At 46.1% G+C, this 20,259-nt stretch overlaps 1 protein-coding gene across 1 annotated transcript; it reads right to left on the reverse strand.

Annotated features, from left to right (window-relative positions):
* Positions 1 to 16,048: 16,048 nt before the first annotated feature.
* LOC112163798 lies at positions 16,049 to 19,743 on the reverse strand. The gene is made up of 5 exons (XM_024300056.1): positions 19,353 to 19,743; positions 18,371 to 19,307; positions 17,701 to 18,214; positions 16,724 to 17,583; positions 16,049 to 16,625 (listed from the first exon to the last, which is right to left on the reverse strand). Exons 1-5 carry the CDS (start codon positions 19,741 to 19,743, stop codon positions 16,049 to 16,051), a joined length of 3,279 nt encoding a protein of 1,092 aa, XP_024155824.1.
* Between the last annotated feature and the right edge of the window lie 516 nt (positions 19,744 to 20,259).

The following is a 20,259-nucleotide window of genomic DNA, read 5'->3' on the forward strand; positions in this document are numbered from 1 at the left end:
AGCAGAAACACATCTTTTCTTTTGTCTGCACCATGAAAGAAGAGATCAACAATTTCAGGTGATAACCAAGATCATATACCTGTGATTTGTTTGAAGCTTTTGCTCCTGCAACGTTGGTTTTCCATGAACGGCATTCTCTTAGAAAGCTTGTAAGGAAGGACTACAGCGCTTCGGCTCCGGATGGATTGCTCTGTTTCTTTCGCCTCCTTTCTTCTTTTTTCTGCTCTTCACTCTTTAACCTTTCGGTGCCTTCCTCTTCTTTCGTAACTTTGCTCCCCAGTCTTTTTTTCTCTCTCTTTTGGTGTCCCCCGTTTGTTGCTTCTGCCCCCCATTTTATAGGGACTTGGGATCAGCTAGAGATATGCTCGAAGCATATCCAAAATTTGAATTCGAATGGATTCCATAAACTTTGAATTTCAAATATGCTATCCTGAGCTCTGTTGAGGTTGTTAGTTTCTTTCATTTCAACGTGGCTAATTTGTGAGCTGCCATAATTGCATTTGAATCTCCAAGCGGTGTGGTCAATCCCATTTTGTGGATAAGTCAATCTGATTTTTGCATGACCAGACTTGCTTTTGAAACACCATCCTCTTTCTTTCCAACGTGTGGTTGATTCCATGTTTATCCCTTAAAGATATTTCCTTGGAATGTCTAACAAAACTAGAGTCCATTTATGATGAACCTACTAGGAGTTAATCAAATTGGACTTTTGAAATTTTTTTTTTTTTGTCTCAACACCTAGGAAGAGGCATTGTCAGAATAACCAAGCCAGGGGTTAATGATAAAACATTTTGTTAAGAAAGGTACCTTTTCAACAGGTGGCTCGTGAAGAACTGCTGTTGGCACAGGTTCCTGGGCAATCTCACCGGACACTGGAACTGAATCAGGCGCTATTTGTCCCAAAAGAAGGGATGCAGTTGGTTGCTCGTGGGAGGTGTCTGGGAGTGACACTCTTTCTTCAACCTCAGGCTAGTTGTCATCTCTAACCTGTATTGGAACCAGAACCAACTGCATATTGTTTGCATCATCAATTGGAAAGGGAGGATTATTAGAACCATTTGGCTCTTGGACTTGCAAACCAGACACACCTTCGCCAGCAGCGGAGGATCCTTCCCCAACTTGCCTTGATGACCTACGACGAACCTGCAGAGGAGGAGCATTATAGAGTCATACATAACAAAACAAAACGTCATGGCTCATTGTAGATGAGTATTACCAGTCGATCAACGACTGGTTCATCTTCTGCCCATGGATCAGTCTGGGGATCAGCGCGACTGCGTTTGCGGGCTAAAGTGGTAGCAATCTGTCAGGATTAAAGTAAAGTCAAAATAAGCTTCGAAGAAGATATCAGAACTATGAGATTTTTAGACAAGAGCATTACTGTTTGTGGGTCATCATCGTCAGAGGAAGAGTCTTCGACTTCAGGCTCCGTCGCTATCGCTTTCTTCTTCGCGGCCTGACCAGTGGCCGGAGAAGCATTAACTGCACGACCGCCAGAGGATGGCACACTTCCCTAATGCAACAAAGTGTGAGTAAAAGGGGAAAAGCAAAGCGTAAGTAAAAAAAAAATTAAGACGATTACCTCTTGGGGAGGCTCACGAATGACAATCCCAGCTTGGACCGGGCGCGGGGCTCGCGCGGGTCACGGATCCTGTTTAGATAGCGGAGGTCGCGCCTCGTCTTCAGGAAAGCGAGTAAGTAACTCGGTATCAGCATCATAAGGATATCTCAGCTCTTCAAAAATGGTCGCGAAGAGCTCGTCATCCCTTTGTCCCCAGCAGTTGACGGAAACTTCCGACCACCATTGATCATAATCTTCAGCAGTCCCATCCACGGGGACAATGTTATTAGCCCAGTTAGGGAGATCAACCAGTACAAGCATGCTTTGTACTTGCGGAGGCCCAGTCAAGGGGCCAATTCTGCGCCAAGAAGTGTTGTAGTTCCAAGCATCATGAGGGGGAATGGCACTAGTTGGATAAGACCAAACTGGCGAGCGAAGTGGTTGGGAGCGTAGAGCTCATAACTGAGGTCATCAGATGGAAGCCTAATGTCTGAACAAGAGATCGCGCGGTGAAAAACCAGGCGCGCGCGATCACTATAATTAGGAGCCCCAGAAAGGAACCCATTTTCAAGAGGGGTGGGGAATCTTCTATTGAGTACTAAGTCGCAATAAGGCATTTCATGCAGGAGGTACAAATATGAGAAACACTCAGTATAGGGTGGGGATGTGTACCTCTCCTCGCGACAAAGCCACTGACCAAGAAGGGCGTCAACTGGTGGTAGCAATGAAATATCGTCGCGACGGATGAATGGAAAGTAAGTTTGAATCTACAAATCAAGGATCCAAAAAGGGCCAGAAATGCTAGTCTCGAAAGGATGCATGGCGTCTAGGTATAGAGTACGGTAGAGGGCATCTAACACTAGTTGTCCTAACCCCACGCGGCGGCCGTTGTAGAGGGTTGTGGCCAGGAAAGTCCAAGGACCAGTGGGCTTATTGGCGGAGATACAGAAGATGAACTTGCAGAGCCAATACTCCAGAAAAGCAATGCCACCAGTCGCATTGTGTTCTTTGTGCTAATAGGCCAGCCACCGCGGATAGGAGCTGCTATGAACGCTGCGACCAGTTTGGGCCATGGTTGATGAGAAGTTGTCAGAATCAAATTGGCCATGTAGATAGGGCTCACCATCGATGGGCAATCCAGTAATGGTAAGAATATCCAATAATGTAATACTCATTTGGCCAAATCGGAAATCAAAGGTGTTGGTGGCAGTATTCCAGAAGCAAAGGAAGGCAGCGAGTGGTGAGCGATTGCCACTGCGAGGGAGACGAAAGCATAAATTAATAGTTTGGGTAATACCTGCTGTGTTCTAGCGAGCCAGATCTCGCTCTCACGCTTCGCGATACCAAGAAAGCTCCGCCACGTGATTGAGGATGGCCAGTGCCCTATTTTTACTCGATGTTTTTGCACACCCCAACTGCTGAAATCTCCACGGGTCCTTCGGAGGACACGAATGGGCCGACGGATGGGTAGGCCGTAGAGGGCGATAGCGTCGTCTGTAATGGAATCTCGCGGTACCGGGCCCAGTCCGACATGTTGATTTGACAGCCTGAGAAGCAGTGGTCTCTGGATATTGGTGTGGAGATGACAGCGGGCACCAATTCCCGTTCCCCAAGAGCGAGCAACTTTCTCATTGAGTTCTTCCTCCTGATCGATAACTATTTTCTTTGGAGGAGCCATTTCTGGGTTTCTACAAGGAGGATTGTTTGGGACAAAGAGTTTTTGGGTTTTAGGAGACTGAAGAGTTTCTGATGTGACAGGTTTGGAGTGGCTGCAGGATTTAAATAAAAGATTTTGTGAGGGAAACGATGCGACGAAAAGACATTTTGCCAAGCGAATAGATGCAACCCTCATTAATGATATCGTTTCGGTCATCAGACACATTGTTTTAGTCCCCTTCAATCAGTTACATTCTTGCGGGCCCCATTTCGGGGCCTGGGGGGCAATGTTTGAGCCCAAAAGTAATTTTGTCAAGATTCTTTAGTGGATTTAGCATAGCAGGCCGATACCTGCGGCCCAAAAATAAGTCTACTTGGAGTCAGGTAGCGGAGATTGAATACGAAACTTCAATCAATAATCATTCTATGGCAAGGAATAGTTGAAACCCTAGGTATAAATACCTAGTTTCAAGGACAAATCAAGGACGATTCTCAAATCAATCAATCCGTCGGATTATTAAGCCTCCCCGGAGCAAACCTTCAACCTCGTTGAAACTCAGCGACCATGCTTCCAGTCCTAGTCTCTCCAAGAGCCGACTGTTAGTGCTACTGCCACCGATACTACCAGCGAAGCAAGGGTAATGCCCTCACAACCCTGCGAAGCTAAAGTCACGCTTTAGCAAACCCTGTGCTTTCTCCAAACTTCCCAGTGATTGCTCCGCTTAGTCTACAACACTAAATATCGATTCGGTGACGCGAAGAGATCACAACCAAAGCCCTTATCCGTAAGGCAAGAAGTCCTTTCTCAGAAGGCAGAGAAAAGAACCTTGTGACGAGGTTGATGCTCTCCTCGTCCACAACGCTTGATCAAGAAGTCAGGTCAAGGGACGTCCCGACGACTGCACCCCAAGGTGCTGGCACGCTCGCGCATTCAAAAGAGACAGTTTGTACCGCACTGATTTTGGAACCAAACAGTACCAACAACAAATCAGTCTAACCTGGCCAAAACAACACATCAGTCCAACCTGGACAAACAACACATCAGTCCAACTTGGACACACAACACATAAATCCAACCTAGACACATAACACATCAACACACACCTCAATCATATCTATCGTTAACCTAACAAATAGAATATGATTCACAAGTCCTCCCAAGACATTTAAAAGAAAGAATCCCCGAAACTCTCTTTTAAAAACACGTACTCATGAGCATCAGATAGCTCCCCGCTACCCCCCATGATGTACCAACAACGGACTAGAGCTCTAACTGATCGTATCCACTCACCCGGCCAAAAGGTGTGAAGTCCCGATCGTCAGACAGATCACCACACAGGTCACACAAATCGCTAACTGATCGTATCCACTCACCCGGTCAAAGGTGTGAAGTCCCGATTGTCAGATAGATCACCACACAGATCACCACACGGATCACTCCCAGCAACCTCGAATCCTCAGACCTCCCCAGGTCGTCAGATCAAAACATTAAACAGCCCACACAAATCTTTACACTTCCCAAACAATAGGAATTCCCAATTCCAAACACATTGTCTCCTGAAAAGTCAAGCCTCAAGCAATAGAATGAAACCCATCAATCCCTATTGCATAAATCATCCATCAACCCACAAGAATATACATATTTCACGTAAATATATATACACACACGTGGTCATTGACTCAAGAATGCCACTAATACCAACAATAGTTTGCAGTTAACTAAATACCTCTCAAAACAATAAAGGTATTCCGTTCATTAATGAACATTGTGAGATTACTCACCTCGAAACTCCTGCTGCATCTTCAATACAGAATAAGGCAGCCACACCACAAAACAACCATCCAAGGATACCTCGTCAAGTACCTAATCACATACGGTTTCAACTTATCAACAATCCACAAACGATTTAAGTCCGAAACCCCTGTTTTGAACTAAAATCCCCAAAGTGACGCCAATCGAGGCGAAACCACATCCGAGACCACCCAATGTCTCCGTAATACTTCTATGATCGATATGCCAAAACCACAAGTCAATCGGATGGTCGGATCCTCACGGATCGAATCATCGAACGGTCCTAAACCGTAAAAACCCTAACATACTCATACGATTTCCAAAAATTACAAACAATATATCGAAATGCTCGTATCGACGAGTAGATCGAACTCAATAACATAAACTATCCCTGAGGTGGCCGGAAACCGTCGGAAACCACTACCACAGTGGTGGTGCCACCGCCAATCCAAAGTCGGAATTTGGCAAACTTCCAACACCAAAGTTCTTCATCTCAACCCCAATTTCAACTTTCATAACTACAAAAATGTCCAATTATAAACCAATCAATCAAATTTTACCTTAGAACAAATCGGACCGATTGAAAACCCTAGAATTTCAATTCCAAAATTCGAACTCCACGAGTTGAATCGATGCAAGCCACTTTGGGAGAACCATCCACGTCCTCAGGGCTCCAAAAGCCCTCAAGAACCACCAGCTATGGTGGCCAGAATCTCCCACTCCGATTAAGGCTATTTTGTCCCCGAAGCGGCCTCTTCCAGTCGATGTAGCTCCCTCCACAGCTCAAATCTCTCTTCAATCCTTCCACAGACCTCTAGAGGGGATTGAGGCGAGCAAAACCCACTTTTGAATCGAAGCAAACGGTGGCCGGAGGAGCGAGAACGATGCCGGCGAAGAGGCTGGCTGCGCGCGGGCTCGGGAGGGAGAGACCGAGCTCGGGTTTCCATTTTGGGAAATCTGGGCTCTTTTGCAAATTTCCCAAAAATTAGTCATTTTATACAAAAATGGAAAGTTTTTTCGAAGCCCATAACTTCTTCATACGAACTCCAATTCTCGCGTTCCGTATGTCCACGAACTCGTATCGACGCGCTCTACAACTTTCGTGAAGGAAGTTTTCGGAGAATCCTAACGAATAAAAAGTCAACCCTTGCGCCCCTCCTAAAATGACGCTTCCCGAATTATTATTCGCCCGAAACACTTTCGCTCCATCCACGAGCCACGAAACCGTCCGATACCCAAAATTTAAATTCCGAAAAATCCTCGGAAAATAAATACAAATTTCGGGGACATCACATCATCTCACCATCGGCCATCTAGACCAGAGACCGGAGCTGAAAGCCGTGAGCTGGTCGAGAGAGAGAGGGTGTGTGTGTGCGAGCACGCGTGCTGGAGAGAGATGATAGAATGACATAAAATGTAGTTTCTTAATTAAATCTAGGGAAAAACTGTCATTTTGCTTTAAACTGGGTAAGTGAGAATAAAAATTTGTTGCTGGGGTAAATGAGTTAGTTTTAGCCAATTTTAGTGCTTTGGATCAATGACCCTAAATCTGCCAAAACTTTTATTAAAAAATTTCTATAAGTCAAGAACATTCTAGGGAATTAACAAAATATATATGGTTGAGAAAAAATAAAAAATTGGGTCGAAAAATTTCATTTTAATTGTACGAATAAAAAAATTTATTCAACTTATATGTTACCGAGTACATAACAGAATATTATTGTGAGAAAAGTTGAACCTCTCTCGCGAAGGTGCCGCCAAGGCTCGGCCTTGGCTCTTCTGATCAATATTGAATCTCATCGAGGGTGCTAGTCTTCGCTGACGATCCCACAAGAGCCCACCATCTCCATCTTCACTTGTGAGTTGGCTCCTGCGTTGTTTGGGTCGAAGCTTTCGGTCTCTAATATGCTTCTCAGGTCTTTGGTTTATCATCACTGCTCTTGAGGTGCAGTTCTCGGATGGGGGTGGTTGCATCAGATGGAGGTGATGAGTCTGAGCGTGGAGGCTGAGGCGTCGTTTGTTGGGTGCGTTGATGGCCTGAGGACTGTGGCTGTTCAATTGCTCCATGGTCATGGTGGTGATGTCGATGGCCAGTGGGTGATGGCTCTCAATCTTGATAGTGGCCGGTTGGGCTATGTCTCGCATGGAGTTCCAAGTTGTCGGCGTTGGTTTGGGTGAGGCTGATGGCCGCGGTGTAGTGGTGGTTGCTAGCGGTGGATCAGGTGTGAGTCCTCCTTTGAACTAGGGTCTTGAGCCTACTTTGATATTAGGTTTTCTATGGCTCAATGTAGGTGATGGCTTTTTAGTACTGGGCTTACTGCCCTATAGATGATGCATGCATTAGCAATGTACAATTAATATTATGTGCATGCATGGTAAGTGGAGTCGGTCATTCTGATTGTGGGGTCTATTTTATAGAGTAGGAGTCGGTCGTTCTCTCCTAATCCTATACAAGGTGGGATTTGGCCTCTCTCCTAGACGAGGTAGGATTTGCCGAATTATTTCATGCGTGATCAACTTTGTGTTGTAGTTTTATTTTGCCTAATCAGAAAAAGACATTCAAATAATCTCCATAGTCGTCAAAGTTGGAAAAAACAAAGGAAATAAATCAGCCTCTTGTAATGATAGGCCATGTTTGGTAACGATTTTAAAAATAATTGCCTAAAAACAAGTTTTAAAAACAAAAAGGAGAAAATGAGATAGAATTGAAAAATTCTGAGCTGCATGGACAATTTTGAGGCACTATGTATCACCTTACGCAACTCTATTATTCTTCACAAAACGTTTATGGTGATTCTTACCGAAAGACACTTGGTTCTAGTGGTTTCCTATTCCTTTAATGCTTCAAATTGCTAAGGTAAGAGCTGTGTCGATCGAAGGGTTTTTTGAAGGAAGTCAAGGAACTTATTGGTGAACTAATACTGATTATTGATGGATTGATGAAGAAGTACGATGGATTTAAGAATGGTGAGTATCAGAATGAGAACGTTTTTTATTGCCTTGATTTTTGTTGCCAGGCTGTTGATGCCTAAAAGTCCAGCGGTAGCTGGACCCTAGCTAACGTTGATCCGGTGGGCGGATCGATACTTGTGTTGTTCTCGAAGCTACCGTCACCTGTCAAATGAAATACAATGGGCGTCAGAGGGAGACCGCGCCGGGCGGTCTTCTGCTCTCCGATGCCTAAGTTAGTCAATGTATTTGTGTTGACAAAGTAACAGTAGGTAAGTATTGAATGCGTCGTTAATGAGGAGAGAGGAGAGAACCTTTTATAGGTGAGGAAGAGGTTGATCTTCTCTTTGTTTTCGATGTGGGACTGACATGCTTCAGTTCCCAGTTTCAGAAGCTTCTGATGCCATCTTGGCGTGGCCCGTGGCTGCGCGTCGGCGGCGATCTGGAGGTGGTCCGACGCCGAGGCCGTAGCCTGTCTGGCGGTGTGTCTGCATGTCATTCCTTTAGTTGGAATTAGTACCTTTGGCGGTACAATGAGCGTGGCCCATTATAGCTAATTATGCTTGCAAATGTACATGCATGTACACACGCCACTGTGCATCTGCCTTGGAGACTTGATGAAACTTTATTGCTCTATGTTCTTAATTTAGCATTTCAACATATTTATCATTCTGTTCATATATTCCATCGCCACAATAGAAGTGAGACAGTGGATTTCCTCAACCCTCTCCGGTTTATCGGAGTTTGGGAACTGTAGGTAGGTGTCATTACATTGGCTTTAGGGTTGTATTAAGTTTCAACATTACTTTTTTGTTCAAGTTTAAAAAAAATAGTCGTTAAGGCTGAAAAAAAAAAAAAACACTCTTGTGATGATAGGCACTGTTTGATAACATTTTAGAAATAATTTTGTAAAAAAAAGTTTTAAAAATAAAAATGAGAAAACAAGATTGTAATTTTCAATTTTAGAAATGTGTTTGATATTTTATTGCGAAAAAATATTCTCCATAGTTTCTAAATTGGAAGAAGGAAAAAGTGAAAAAGTCAAATTGTTACTTTTAGTTTCTCCAAGTAAAAATTGAAAATATTTTCTACTTTTACTTTTCATGCTTTCAGAAATAAGATGTCAAATGCATTTGCACCCTACAAGCATGAAAATGGTATTGAACGCCACCTAATATTCTCTACAATTTACAGTGCTCAAGGCATAAACTTTACTATCAACAACTGGCTTTCACATGTACCAATACACAGTGATAATATCAAGAAAGTTAGTGTTTGGCTCCAAAACCAGTTGGCGTGCAAACTGTCTCTTTTAAGCGTGTGCGCGGGCGTGCCAGCACCATGGGGGTGCAGTCGTCGGGGGAGTCCCTTGACCTGACTTCTTCTTCAAGTGTTGCGGACGAGGAGAGCACCAACCTCGCCACAAGGTTCTTCTCTAGCCTTTCGAGAAAGGACTTCTTGCCTTACGGATAAGGACTTTGGATGTGATCTCTTCACGTCACCGAATCGATACTCAACGTTGTAGGCTGAGCAGAGCAATCACTGAGAAGTTTGGAGAAAGCACGGGTTTTGCTAAAGCGTGACTTTAGCTTCGCTGGGTTGCGAGGGCGTTACCCTTGCTTCGCTGGTTGAGAGAGTCTCGGTGGCAGTGGTACTAGCAGTTGGCTCTTGGAGAGACTAGGACTGGAAGTACGATCGACAGGTTGATATGGTGATGCTGACAGTCGGCTCTTGGAGAGACTAGGACTGGTGCACGGTCACCGTGTTTCAACGAGGTTGAAGGTTTGCTCCGGGGAGGCTTTTGTAATCGCTGGGATTGATTGATTTGAGAGAGGTCCTTTCTTTGTCCTTGAAACTAGGTATTTATAACTAGGGTTTCGACTGTTCCTTGCTATAGAAGGATTATTGATTGAAGTTTCCTATTCAATCTCTGCTACTTGACTTCAATAAGGTTTCGTTTCCCTTATGGACCACGGAATGGGCGAAGCTGTAACCCAATCCCATGCAGGCTTATTTTTGGGCTGCAGGTATCGGCCCGCTGTGCTAAATCCACTAAAGGATCTTGCCAAAATTACTTTTGGGGTCAAACATTGCCCCCCAGGCCCGAGAAGATGTAACTAATTGAAGGGGGCTAAAACGACACGCCGATTGCTTGAAACAATATCATTAATGAGGGTTGCATCCTTTTGCTTGCGAAAACACCTTTCTGTCGTATCGTTTCCCTCACAAAATTTCTTATTTAAACCCGCAGCCACTTCAGACCTGTCACATCAGAAACTCTTTTAGTCTCCTAAAACCTAGAAACCCTCTTACTGCCAACATCTTCCTCACAGAAATCCAAAAATGGCTCCCCCAAAGAAGATAGTCATCGATTAAGAAGAAGAACTGAATGAATAGGTTGCCCATTCTTGGGGAACCAGCATCGGTGCCCGCATTCGTCTCCACACCACTATCCAGAGACCCCTACTCCTCCAGTTCTCAAACCACCATGTCGGACTGGGCTCAGCGCCGCGAGATTCTATCCCTGCCGACGCCATCGCCTTCTATGGCCTGCCCGTTTGTCGGCCCATCCCAGTCCTCCGAAGGACTCCTGGGGATTTCAACAGTTAGGGTGCCCAGAATCATCGAGCAAAAATAGGGCACTGGCCATCCTCTATCAGCGCGGCGGAGCTTTCCTGGTATCGCGAAGCACGAACACGAAATCTGGCTCGCTGGAACGCGGCAGGTATCACTCACGCTATTGATCTCTGTTTTCGTCTTCCGCGCGGTGGCAATCGTTCACCGCTCGCTGCCTTTCTCTGTTTTTGGAACACCGCCACAAACACCTTTGATTTTTGATTTGGCCAAATGAGTATCACTTTACTGGATATTCTCACCATCACTGGCCTACCCATTGATGGCGAGCCTTATCTGCATGGCCAATTCGACTCTGTCACTTTCACTTCAACCATGGCCCAAAACGGTTGCAGCCCTCACAGCGGCTCCTATCCACGGTGGCTGTCATATTACAGTTGAGAGCACAATGCGACCGGCGAAATTGCTTTCTTAGAATACTGGCTCTGTAAGTTCATCTTCTGTACTTCCTCCTGTAAGCCCACTGGCGCTTGGACTCTTCTGGAAACGGCTCTCTACAACTGCCGCCGTGTCGGGCTCGGAAAACCTGTGTTAGGCGCCCCTTATCGCACTCTATACCAGGCTACTATGCATCCTTTCGAGACTAGCATATTCCAGCCCAGTAGCTGCGGATTTAATAAACCCACCAACCCAACCCCAAACCATAAAACAAGGTAATTTAACAAACTCTTCTACCTCACTCCCGACATAAGACAGACAAGATGTATAAAGAATGCATATGCAGACAAGAGCCAAACAAAAAACAACCCAACATCTTCGAAACCCTAAAACAAAGCTACTTTGTTGACCAGTTCTGTTAATTTCCTATTCATTTCTATCCCAATCGAGTATAAAGAAGACAAGGAAAAGCTTTTGGAATGGGGACCATTTCTTTTCACTATAGTTTTACCTGAATAGTGGCCTCGCTCCCCATCCAGACGAAAGTATCGCCAGTATTTTGCCATGTCGGATTCGATTCCAGATCCAGATCTGGTGTACGGGCACTGAATGATTCTCTTCTATCACTCAGATAATCGAATATCTCTGACTCACTGAAGATAAGATTCGGGTGAAGGAGAGAAAGAGTTTGACTCGTATGCCAAAGGCAATGACCCAATTTGGGGGAAAAGGGTTCGTTCGAATCGAGATCTCTTGAAGTTCCAGATTTTCCCCTCAAAATTTAACGCCGTAGACGATTTTACTGTTTCCAGGTATGAAAATTGGGTAGGGGCCAAAAGTTCAGGTACCATTGTGACATTTTTCAAAGTTTAGATACGAAAATTAATAGTCTGGAAAAGTTCAGATACTGTTTGGACGAAAGAAGTAGTGCAACAAATAAAGTCATAAAATATATTAAATTTAGATAACTGAGTGCATATTACAATTTAAGGAGTGCAAATTTCACTTCCCTTTAATTTTTCACTTTAATTTTTTAGTGAATGAGTGATATTTTTTGAATAAAAAAATATAATCAGCCAAAATATGCTTTTTGTCGCATTTGGTCAGAGGGTTGATAGACCCACGCAGCTTAACTTGGTCCATATTGAGAAATAAGAAGTAACCTACCAAAAGAGTACAATGATAGCACATATATTGAGTCTACTTCACGCAAAAAAAAAAAAAATTTTAAAAAGATATTTTTCGATTCGTGGAAGTTTTTCTTGTTAATTGCTAATGCAAAGAATAATCCAACTACATATTTAGGCAAGTTGATGAATTAAGACACGTTTTGGCAACTTTGTTCCATATATGGACGAAAATTTTATTGAGAAATAAAATTAAACAAATCTGACATTAAAGGTATCCGATCCGAAACATATATAAAAAGTATAACCTGACAATAAATCTAGTTACAGATGAATTAGAAAATGACAACACAAGACTCATTTACAATTTTACAATGCACCACAGCATTTAAAAAAAAAAAATCTCCACTTTTGGGACAATTTCATTCTAGTCCAAGTTTTCTTACTTTATATGTTGCTTTTCTTGTTTGGTCTAACATGCTCTATTTGGAGTTTCTAAGCCAGAATCTTGGTTCTGTTGTTGCTTGTATGGTTGCATTATTCTATAGAAAAATGGTCTATACAGTACCCGGCCTTTGCTTCCTTATAACTTTTGGTACCTCAGCTTTGAAAAATATCAATACGGTACCTGAGGTTCTTAACCCGACCGAAGATTGGTACCTAAAGCCGTTAGCTCCATTACGGCGTCTGCTAGCTGTTAATTTTTAAGGGTATTTTTGTCCTTTCATGCCTTAAATTATTATTATTATTATTATTATTATTATTATTATTATTATTATTATTATTATTATATATTTTTTATATTTTTTTTTTTCAAGCATCTCTCTCTCTCTCTTCCTGTCGCCTTCAACCCGAAAGCCCCAAGCTTGAACTGCAAGAACATGAAGAAGAAGAAGAAGAAGAAGAAAAGTCTATGGAATTGGAGGTGAAAAATTCCGTAGAGGAGTTTGACCCAACAATTAATGCGGACTGGAGCGGGAGTTGACCTGGGAACAATCGAGAAGCTTCCCTCGAGCGTTGACCTAGAGTTTGACCGTCAGTTCGAGGAAATGGGGGGCGTACCTGCAGAAAACTCTCCGATGCCTAAGTCAGTACGTTCCTTAATTGTGGAGTAGAGATAGTCGGAATCAGATGCCTTACCTTGATGTCGAGCAACCTATTTATAGGTGTACCTCGACGTGGGCTGCAAGTAAACTTGCACAGCAAGTCGCAGCTACTTGAGCGGCACTCCATCATCAAGGCCATATTTATTTCTGCAATAACCGTCACTTATTGGCGGCCATGATTGCCATACTGAATGCCGCATTTATCGTCATATTTACAGCAACATCAATTGTTGCATTTATTGCTGCCATTACTTCTCTTTAATTGCTTTGATTGCATGGTCAAATTAATTGACCACCCCCACAATGCCCCCAAATTTTCTCCTTGGGAATTCATCCCAAGAGAAAATTTCCAAAGCTTAAATTTCTCTATGGGTTCCACATCTTTATATTTCTCTTTGAGCACCCCTCTTTGAATTTCATCCAGGCCTTCCTCGTGTTGATCCATCCTCGTGCTGAAATTGTAGATGCCCGTATAAGAAGATCTTCGCTCCTTATTTAGAGTCGGCATCTCATCTCGTCGATGACGCCGACACCGACGTGCCCAAATCAGGACTCAAATATGCCTTTGTCATGCAGCCATTCTAGTGTAGGGTCTTTGCGTCGCGGACTCATCTGCTTGTGGAGTCTCTGGTGCCTCGCCCACAGCGCCAAAGCCTAGTTTCTAGTCCCGCCTGCGCTCGGTGCCCCTGCTGAGATACCTCGTTCCTAAGCCGTGCCCCCAGCGCAGCTCAAACCAGACTCCGAGCCTGAGGTACCATACTATGAAACTCTTCCTCTTTTCCCTTCGTAGTCACCTAACATTCTGTGACGTCGGCCTCGACTTCATGACGTCTCCTTCACAATGACCACGATGTCGACGTCGACATAGGCGTTGATGACGTCTTCTTTAATGTCAACGGTGTCAACCTTGACGGTGGTGACTTTTCCTCAATAACCTCGACACCAGCCTCAACGTCGGTGACATCCTTCTCAATTACTACGATGCCAGCCTCGACGTTGATGATGTCGCTCTAAATAACCTCGGCGCTAACCTCGACGTCGGTGTCAACCTCAACGTCAGCAACGTTTTTCTCAATAACCTCGGCGTCAAACTCGACGTCGGCAACGTCTTTCACAATAACCTTAGTGTCGACTTCTACGTTGGTGTCTCGTCGTCGGCCCTTGGTGTCAACCTCGACGTCGTCGTCTTGGCGTCGGAGTAGGCATTTTTCTCAATAACCTCACCTCAGCCTCGACCTCGACCTCGATGTCGGTGTCAACCTCGACTTTCGCGTCTCGATCTCGATGTCGCTGACATCTTTGTCAATGCCTTTAGTGCCAATCTCTATAACGGTGTTCACTTCGACGAGGGCGCCTTGACGTTAAGGGCGTCAACCTTGGGTCGGCGTAGGCGTCCACTTTGATGAAGGCAAGGGCGTCTCGACGTCGGCATAGGTGTCCACTTCGATAAGGGTGCCTCGACGTCGGAGTGCATTTTGATAAGGGTGCCTTGATGTCGGGGTCCATTTCGACAAGGGCGCCTCGAAATCGAAGTCTATTTCAACGAGGGTGTCTCGAAATCAAAATCTATTTCGATGAGGTCGCCTCGAAATCGGGGCCTATTTCAGCAAGGTTGCCTCGAAATCGGGGCCTATTTCGGCGAGGTCGCCTCGAAATCGGGGTCTATTTCGACGAGGTCGCCTCGAAATCTTCTCAGCATCAATCTTGACGTTAGGCTGCGTAACGGCATCGGCCCTCGCAACGACAATCGTGGCCTCGAAATCGGGGTCCCTTTCGACGAGGTTGCCCCGAAATCAAGGTCTATTTCAGCGAGGTGGCCTCGAAATCGGGGTCTATTTCGACGAGGTCGCCTCGAAATCGGGGCCTATTTCGGAGAGGTCGCCTCGAAATCGGGGCCTATTTCGGCGAGGTCGCCTCAAAATCGGGGTCTATTTCGACGAGGTCGCCTTGAAATCTTCTCAGAATCAATCTTAACGTTAGGCTACGCAACGGCATCGGCCCTCACAACGACAATCATGGCTTTGATACATACTCCGTATTCCATTCTCCTATTTTCCGTATTCCATCCTCCGATTATCCCCCCTTGTTTTTCTTAGTTGTGCGCGCAGACGCTCAGAAAGAAAAACAAAACAAACGCAAAGTATTCAAGGCAGGGAGCCGAGCAAAACAATAAAAGAATCGAAACCAAACCGGAATGGAGGATCTATCTGTCTTGCATTGCATCTGAGCAACATTCGAGGATGACCCTCGCTCGCTATATATAGAACCGATTGCGTAACCGCCATATCCTGCATAGGCAAAATTCGTCACGCCATCCCACCCCCGCGTGTAGCGAGGGTGTGGTCCATCATCCCACCCCCGCCCGCGGCGAGGAGTGAGGCACGCCATCCCACCCCCGCCCGCGGCGAGGAGTGAGGCACGCCATCCCACCCCCGCCCACGGCGAGGGTGTGGTCCATCATCCCACCCCCGCCCGCGGTGAGGGGTGAGGCACACCATCCCACCCCCGCCCGCGGCGAGGAGTGAGGCACGCCATCCCACCCCCGCCCACGGCGAGGGTGTGGTCCATCATCCCACCCCCGCCCCCGGCGAGGAGTAAGGCACGCCATCCCACCCTCGCCCATGGCGAGGGTGTGGTCCATCATCCCACCCCCGCCCGCGGCGAGGAGTGAGGCACAGGGAGCACACAAGTGGAAACAAACAACATCGCATTATCCTGGCCAACGGCCATAAAACGTAGTTCGAATACAGCAGGACAAAAAAAATCTCGAACAACGTGTGGAATACAAAAAAAATAAAGGAAGGAAACGACGTTACCCGTGTCACCACCCCATCCGCGACACCTCTTAACTGTAATATTTTTTCAAATAGATAGCATTCCACGGGCGGGGTAGTGCACATTCAGTGTCTATATTCCGGAGTCGGTATGCCCCCTTGCTGTAGACTTCAGTTATCTCGTAAGGCCCTTCCCAAACAGGTTTGAATTTGCCCGCGCCGTGGTCTTTGATATCCTCGACCACCCTTTTCAGAACAAATTCTCCCACCCGGAACGCGCGCGGCTGGACACCTTTGTTGAAATATCTTGCCACTTGATTCTGATAATTGGCAAGGTGAATGGCGGCGGCTTCTTGCCTTTCATCGAGGAGATCCAGATGCCTTGCTATTTGCTCCTCGTTATCTCCCTTTTCAACGGTAAGAGTTCTGACTGTAGGGAGAATGATTTCAGTAGGGATGACAACCTCCATACCATAAGTCAAGGCATACGGAGTTTCATCGGTTGGCTTCTGACGTGTGGTGCGATAGGCCCAAAGAACATGTTGCAACTCCTCACTCCATTTGCCTTGTTTACGCTCCAATCGCCGCTTGACTCCGTCGAAAATAGTACGATTTGTTATTTCGGCTTGACCGTTACCCTGTGGGTAACTCCGTGAGGAAAAACGCAACGTGATCCCATATCGGTGTTACAGAAAGCTCTAAACTTCTGGTTATTGAATTTTGTGCCGTTGTCGCATATAATATACCGCGGGATACCGAATCGACATATAATGTTCCTCCATGTGAATGTTGCCACGGTCTCTCCCGTTATTGTGGCATATGAATCTGCTTCGACCCATTTCGTGTGATAGTCAGTAGCAAGTAGCGCGTACTTGAATCCTTCTGGTGCCGTTGGTAAGGGGCCGACTATATCCATGCCCCATCTGGCGAAAGGCCATGGGCCGGATAATGCATGAAGCTCTTCGGCAGGCGAATGGCTTACTGGAGCGTGCCGTTGGCATTGCTGGCATTTCTTAGCATATTGTTCGGCCTCCCGCGAGAGATATGGCCAATAGTATCCCTGAGAGAGTATCTTATGAGCAAGGGTCCTGCCGCCGAGGTGTGCCCCGCATGACCCTTCGTGAATTTCTTCAAGGACGAGTCTTGCCTGAGAAGGTCCCAGGCATCGAAGGTGGGGTCCGGAAAATGAGCGTTTAAAAAGTTCGTCCTCGACAACTAGGTATCGTACAGCCTTCATGCTGAGTTTTCTGGCCTCAATTGGATCGTCTGGTTGTATGCCAAATTCAAGGTAATTCACAATTTGACCTCTCCAGTCATTCGGAATTGAGTCGACCGCCATGACTTGTCGTCGCAACTTGTTCCCTTCAATGCTTGGTCCTTCGAGCACCTCGATCTTAACGATGTTGATGACCTCCGTGCAACCTGAAGCGGCCTTAGTCAACTCATCCGCACAGGAATTCTTCTCACGAGGTACTTTGACCAGTGAAAGTTGCTCGAATTTGCGCATCAAATCTCGAACCAAGTCTTGGTAACTAGACATACGTCTGTCCCTGGCGGCGTAGTCGTCATTAGACAAGTTGACAACTAGTTGTGAGTCGGAATATACCTGCAAGTGTCGGATTCGCAGCTTCTTTGCCAGGGTTAAGCCCGTTACCAAAGCTTCATATTTAGCCACGTTGTTTGATGCCGGAAAATTGAGATGAACCGCGCACTCTATCTAGACATCCTCGGAACTTTGAAGTAAAATGCCTGCCCCAGCTCCTGAGAAATTGGATGCACCGTCGACGTGCATCTCCCAAAATGGGTCCTGCCACGAGATCTCAAGGATCGATGCTGGGAAGTGACCCTCAACCAAGAAATCTGCTAATGCCTGACCCTTGAGCGCCGACCTTGGCTTATATGTAATGTCGAATTCACTTAGCTCGATTGCCCATTTGGCCATTCTTCCAGATGTGTCTGGTTTTGACAGGATGGCACGAATCGGCAAATTGGTGTATACTGTGATGCTATGCCCCTTGAAGTATTGTCGCAACTTCCTTTTTGCCGTAACCAGGGCGAGGATTACTTTTTCAGACGAGGAGTACCTTGTTTCGGCATCCAGGAGGCTGTGGCTCATATAGGCTATGGGTTCTTGCCGATATCCCTCTTCCCTGAACAAAGCGGCGCTGGTTGCCACATCTGATATTGCCAAGTAAACGCAGAGGGGCTCTCCATCGCGGGGCACAGAGAGAAACTGTCTGCCAGATAGGTATTTTTTCAATTTAGCCAACGCTTCTGACTGCTCCGGTCCCCAAAAGTTGGCTTGCTTATTTTTTAATGCACGGAAGAAGGGTTTACATCAGTCCGTTAGCCGAGAAATAAAGCGACTCAATGCGGTAATACGACCGGTTAACACTTGTATATCCTCTTTCGTCTCTGGGTCGCGCATTTGCGCGATGGCTTCGACCTTCTCTGGGTTCGGCTCAATCCCCCTTTTACTCACAAGATGTCCCAAAAACTGTCCTGATGATACCCCAAACGCGCATTTGGTCGGGTTGAGCCTCATGCCATACTGCCTTAGTATCTCGAATGCTTCCTGTAAATGCTCTATGTGATTCTTCCGATGCTTGCTTTTAACCACCATATCATCGATGTAAACTTCCATGGTTTTCCCAAGTAAATCTTTGAACATTCGATTGACGAGCCTCTGATAAGTCGCACCGGCGTTGGTGAGGCCGAACGGCATGACTGTATAGCAATACCGGCCTCGTTCTGAAATGAACGATGTTTTCTCTTGATCTTCAGGGGCCATAGGTATCTGGTTATAACCGGAATATGCATCCAAGAAAGATAGACGCTCACACCCGGCAGTCACGTTCACGAGTTGGTCAATCTTGGGGAGCGGATAACAATCTTTAGGGCATGCCTTATTTAGATTCGAATAATCTACACACACTCTCCATTTTCCATTCTTCTTTCTTACTACCACCACGTTTGAGACCCAAGTTGGGCACCACACTTCACGTATAAAGCCTACCTCAAGGAGGCGGTCAATCTCGTCACTGATAATCTTATTCCTCTCGGGGGCGAAACGTCGTTGACGCTGCCTGTAAGGCTTGAAGCTTGGGTCTATATTTAACTTGTGACATGCGACACCCGGGTCGATCCCAGGCATATCCTTGTGTGACCATGCAAACACATCCTGATTTTCACTCAGGAATTGCAATAAACGAGCTTGTTCCTCTTCAGTTTGGAGGGTGCCTACCAGTACCTTCCTCTCGCCAGAAGCGTCGAGGGCTTTTTCCCGAAGTGGCTCAGTGGTCACTGGTTCGGGTTCAAGCTCCTCATCTTCTGGCAGGTCCTCCGTTAATTGCTATGCTGATGGATCCTCCTCACCCTTCTTTGGCGGCGGAGAGCGTTTGATTTCCATGGCATACAACTTCTTGGAGAGCAGTTGATCGCCTCGAACCGATATCACCTGCTGGCCGTCATCGGAAATAAACTTGAGTACCTGACACCTAGTTGAAGCCTCGGCTCCCATCCTATGGAGCCAATCCCTGCCTAGGATGGCATTGTAGGCCGATGACTTTTTGACAATGACGAAATCGACCTCCACAGTTTTCCCTCCAGTCGTCACTGGTAATGAAATCTCGCCCACAGGCCATACTTCGGAACCTTCAAAGGCCGTCAAGGGGGCTCTGCTGGGATGGATGAGTGTTTTGTCTAATCCGAGCTGCTCAAATGCTTCCCAGAATATGACATCGGCGCTGCTCCCGGCGTCAACCATTATCCGTCGCACGAGGGCGTCCGCGATTTGGGTGGACACCACCAAGGCATCCCGGTGGGGAAACTGGATGCCAACGGTGTCTGCTGCGGAGAAACTAATTACCGATGTGGGGGCCAAGTTCTGCCCCACCAAGGGGCTATCCGTGATCTAGCATACTCGACGAATCTTTTCTGCTTGGCGGGTTTCCGACCTTAAGCGCACTTCCTCCTCCACAGCGGTATAAGGGGCTCCATGTATGGCCAATATTTCTCTGATGATCGGTTCCGTGCCTTTTGCTGGGATTCTGCTTTCAACCTTGTCCGCTGCCCTTTCTCCATCGGCATGGCTGTTGGATTGGTATTCATGCAACTTCCCTGCCGCAGTGCTTCACATTTGGATAACCCGTGCCCGAACGCCTCGTGGAGAGGGCAATATTTGGTCCGTTCGAATGCGTCTCTTGACTCTGGTTGAGGTGAGGGTTTAGTGAAGAGCCCTTCATGTTGGTGTTTCCTGAATATGGCCGTAGGGCTTAAGGTG

This window comes from Rosa chinensis, chromosome 5 (genome assembly GCF_002994745.2).
Source record: "Rosa chinensis cultivar Old Blush chromosome 5, RchiOBHm-V2, whole genome shotgun sequence".
Lineage (NCBI taxonomy): Eukaryota > Viridiplantae > Streptophyta > Magnoliopsida > Rosales > Rosaceae > Rosa > Rosa chinensis.

Coding starts and splice junctions, on each gene's coding strand:
- LOC112163798 (XM_024300056.1), bottom strand. CDS start 19,743: ATGGTTGACGCCGGGAGCAGCGCCGATGTCATATTCTGGGAAGCATTT. Junction 18,215..18,370: donor ACGAAAGAGGATATACAAGT/GTTAACCGGTCG, acceptor CCTATCTGGCAG/ACAGTTTCTCTCTGTGCCCC. Junction 16,626..16,723: donor TGTCGATTCGGTATCCCGCG/GTATATTATATG, acceptor TTCCTCACGGAG/TTACCCACAGGGTAACGGTC.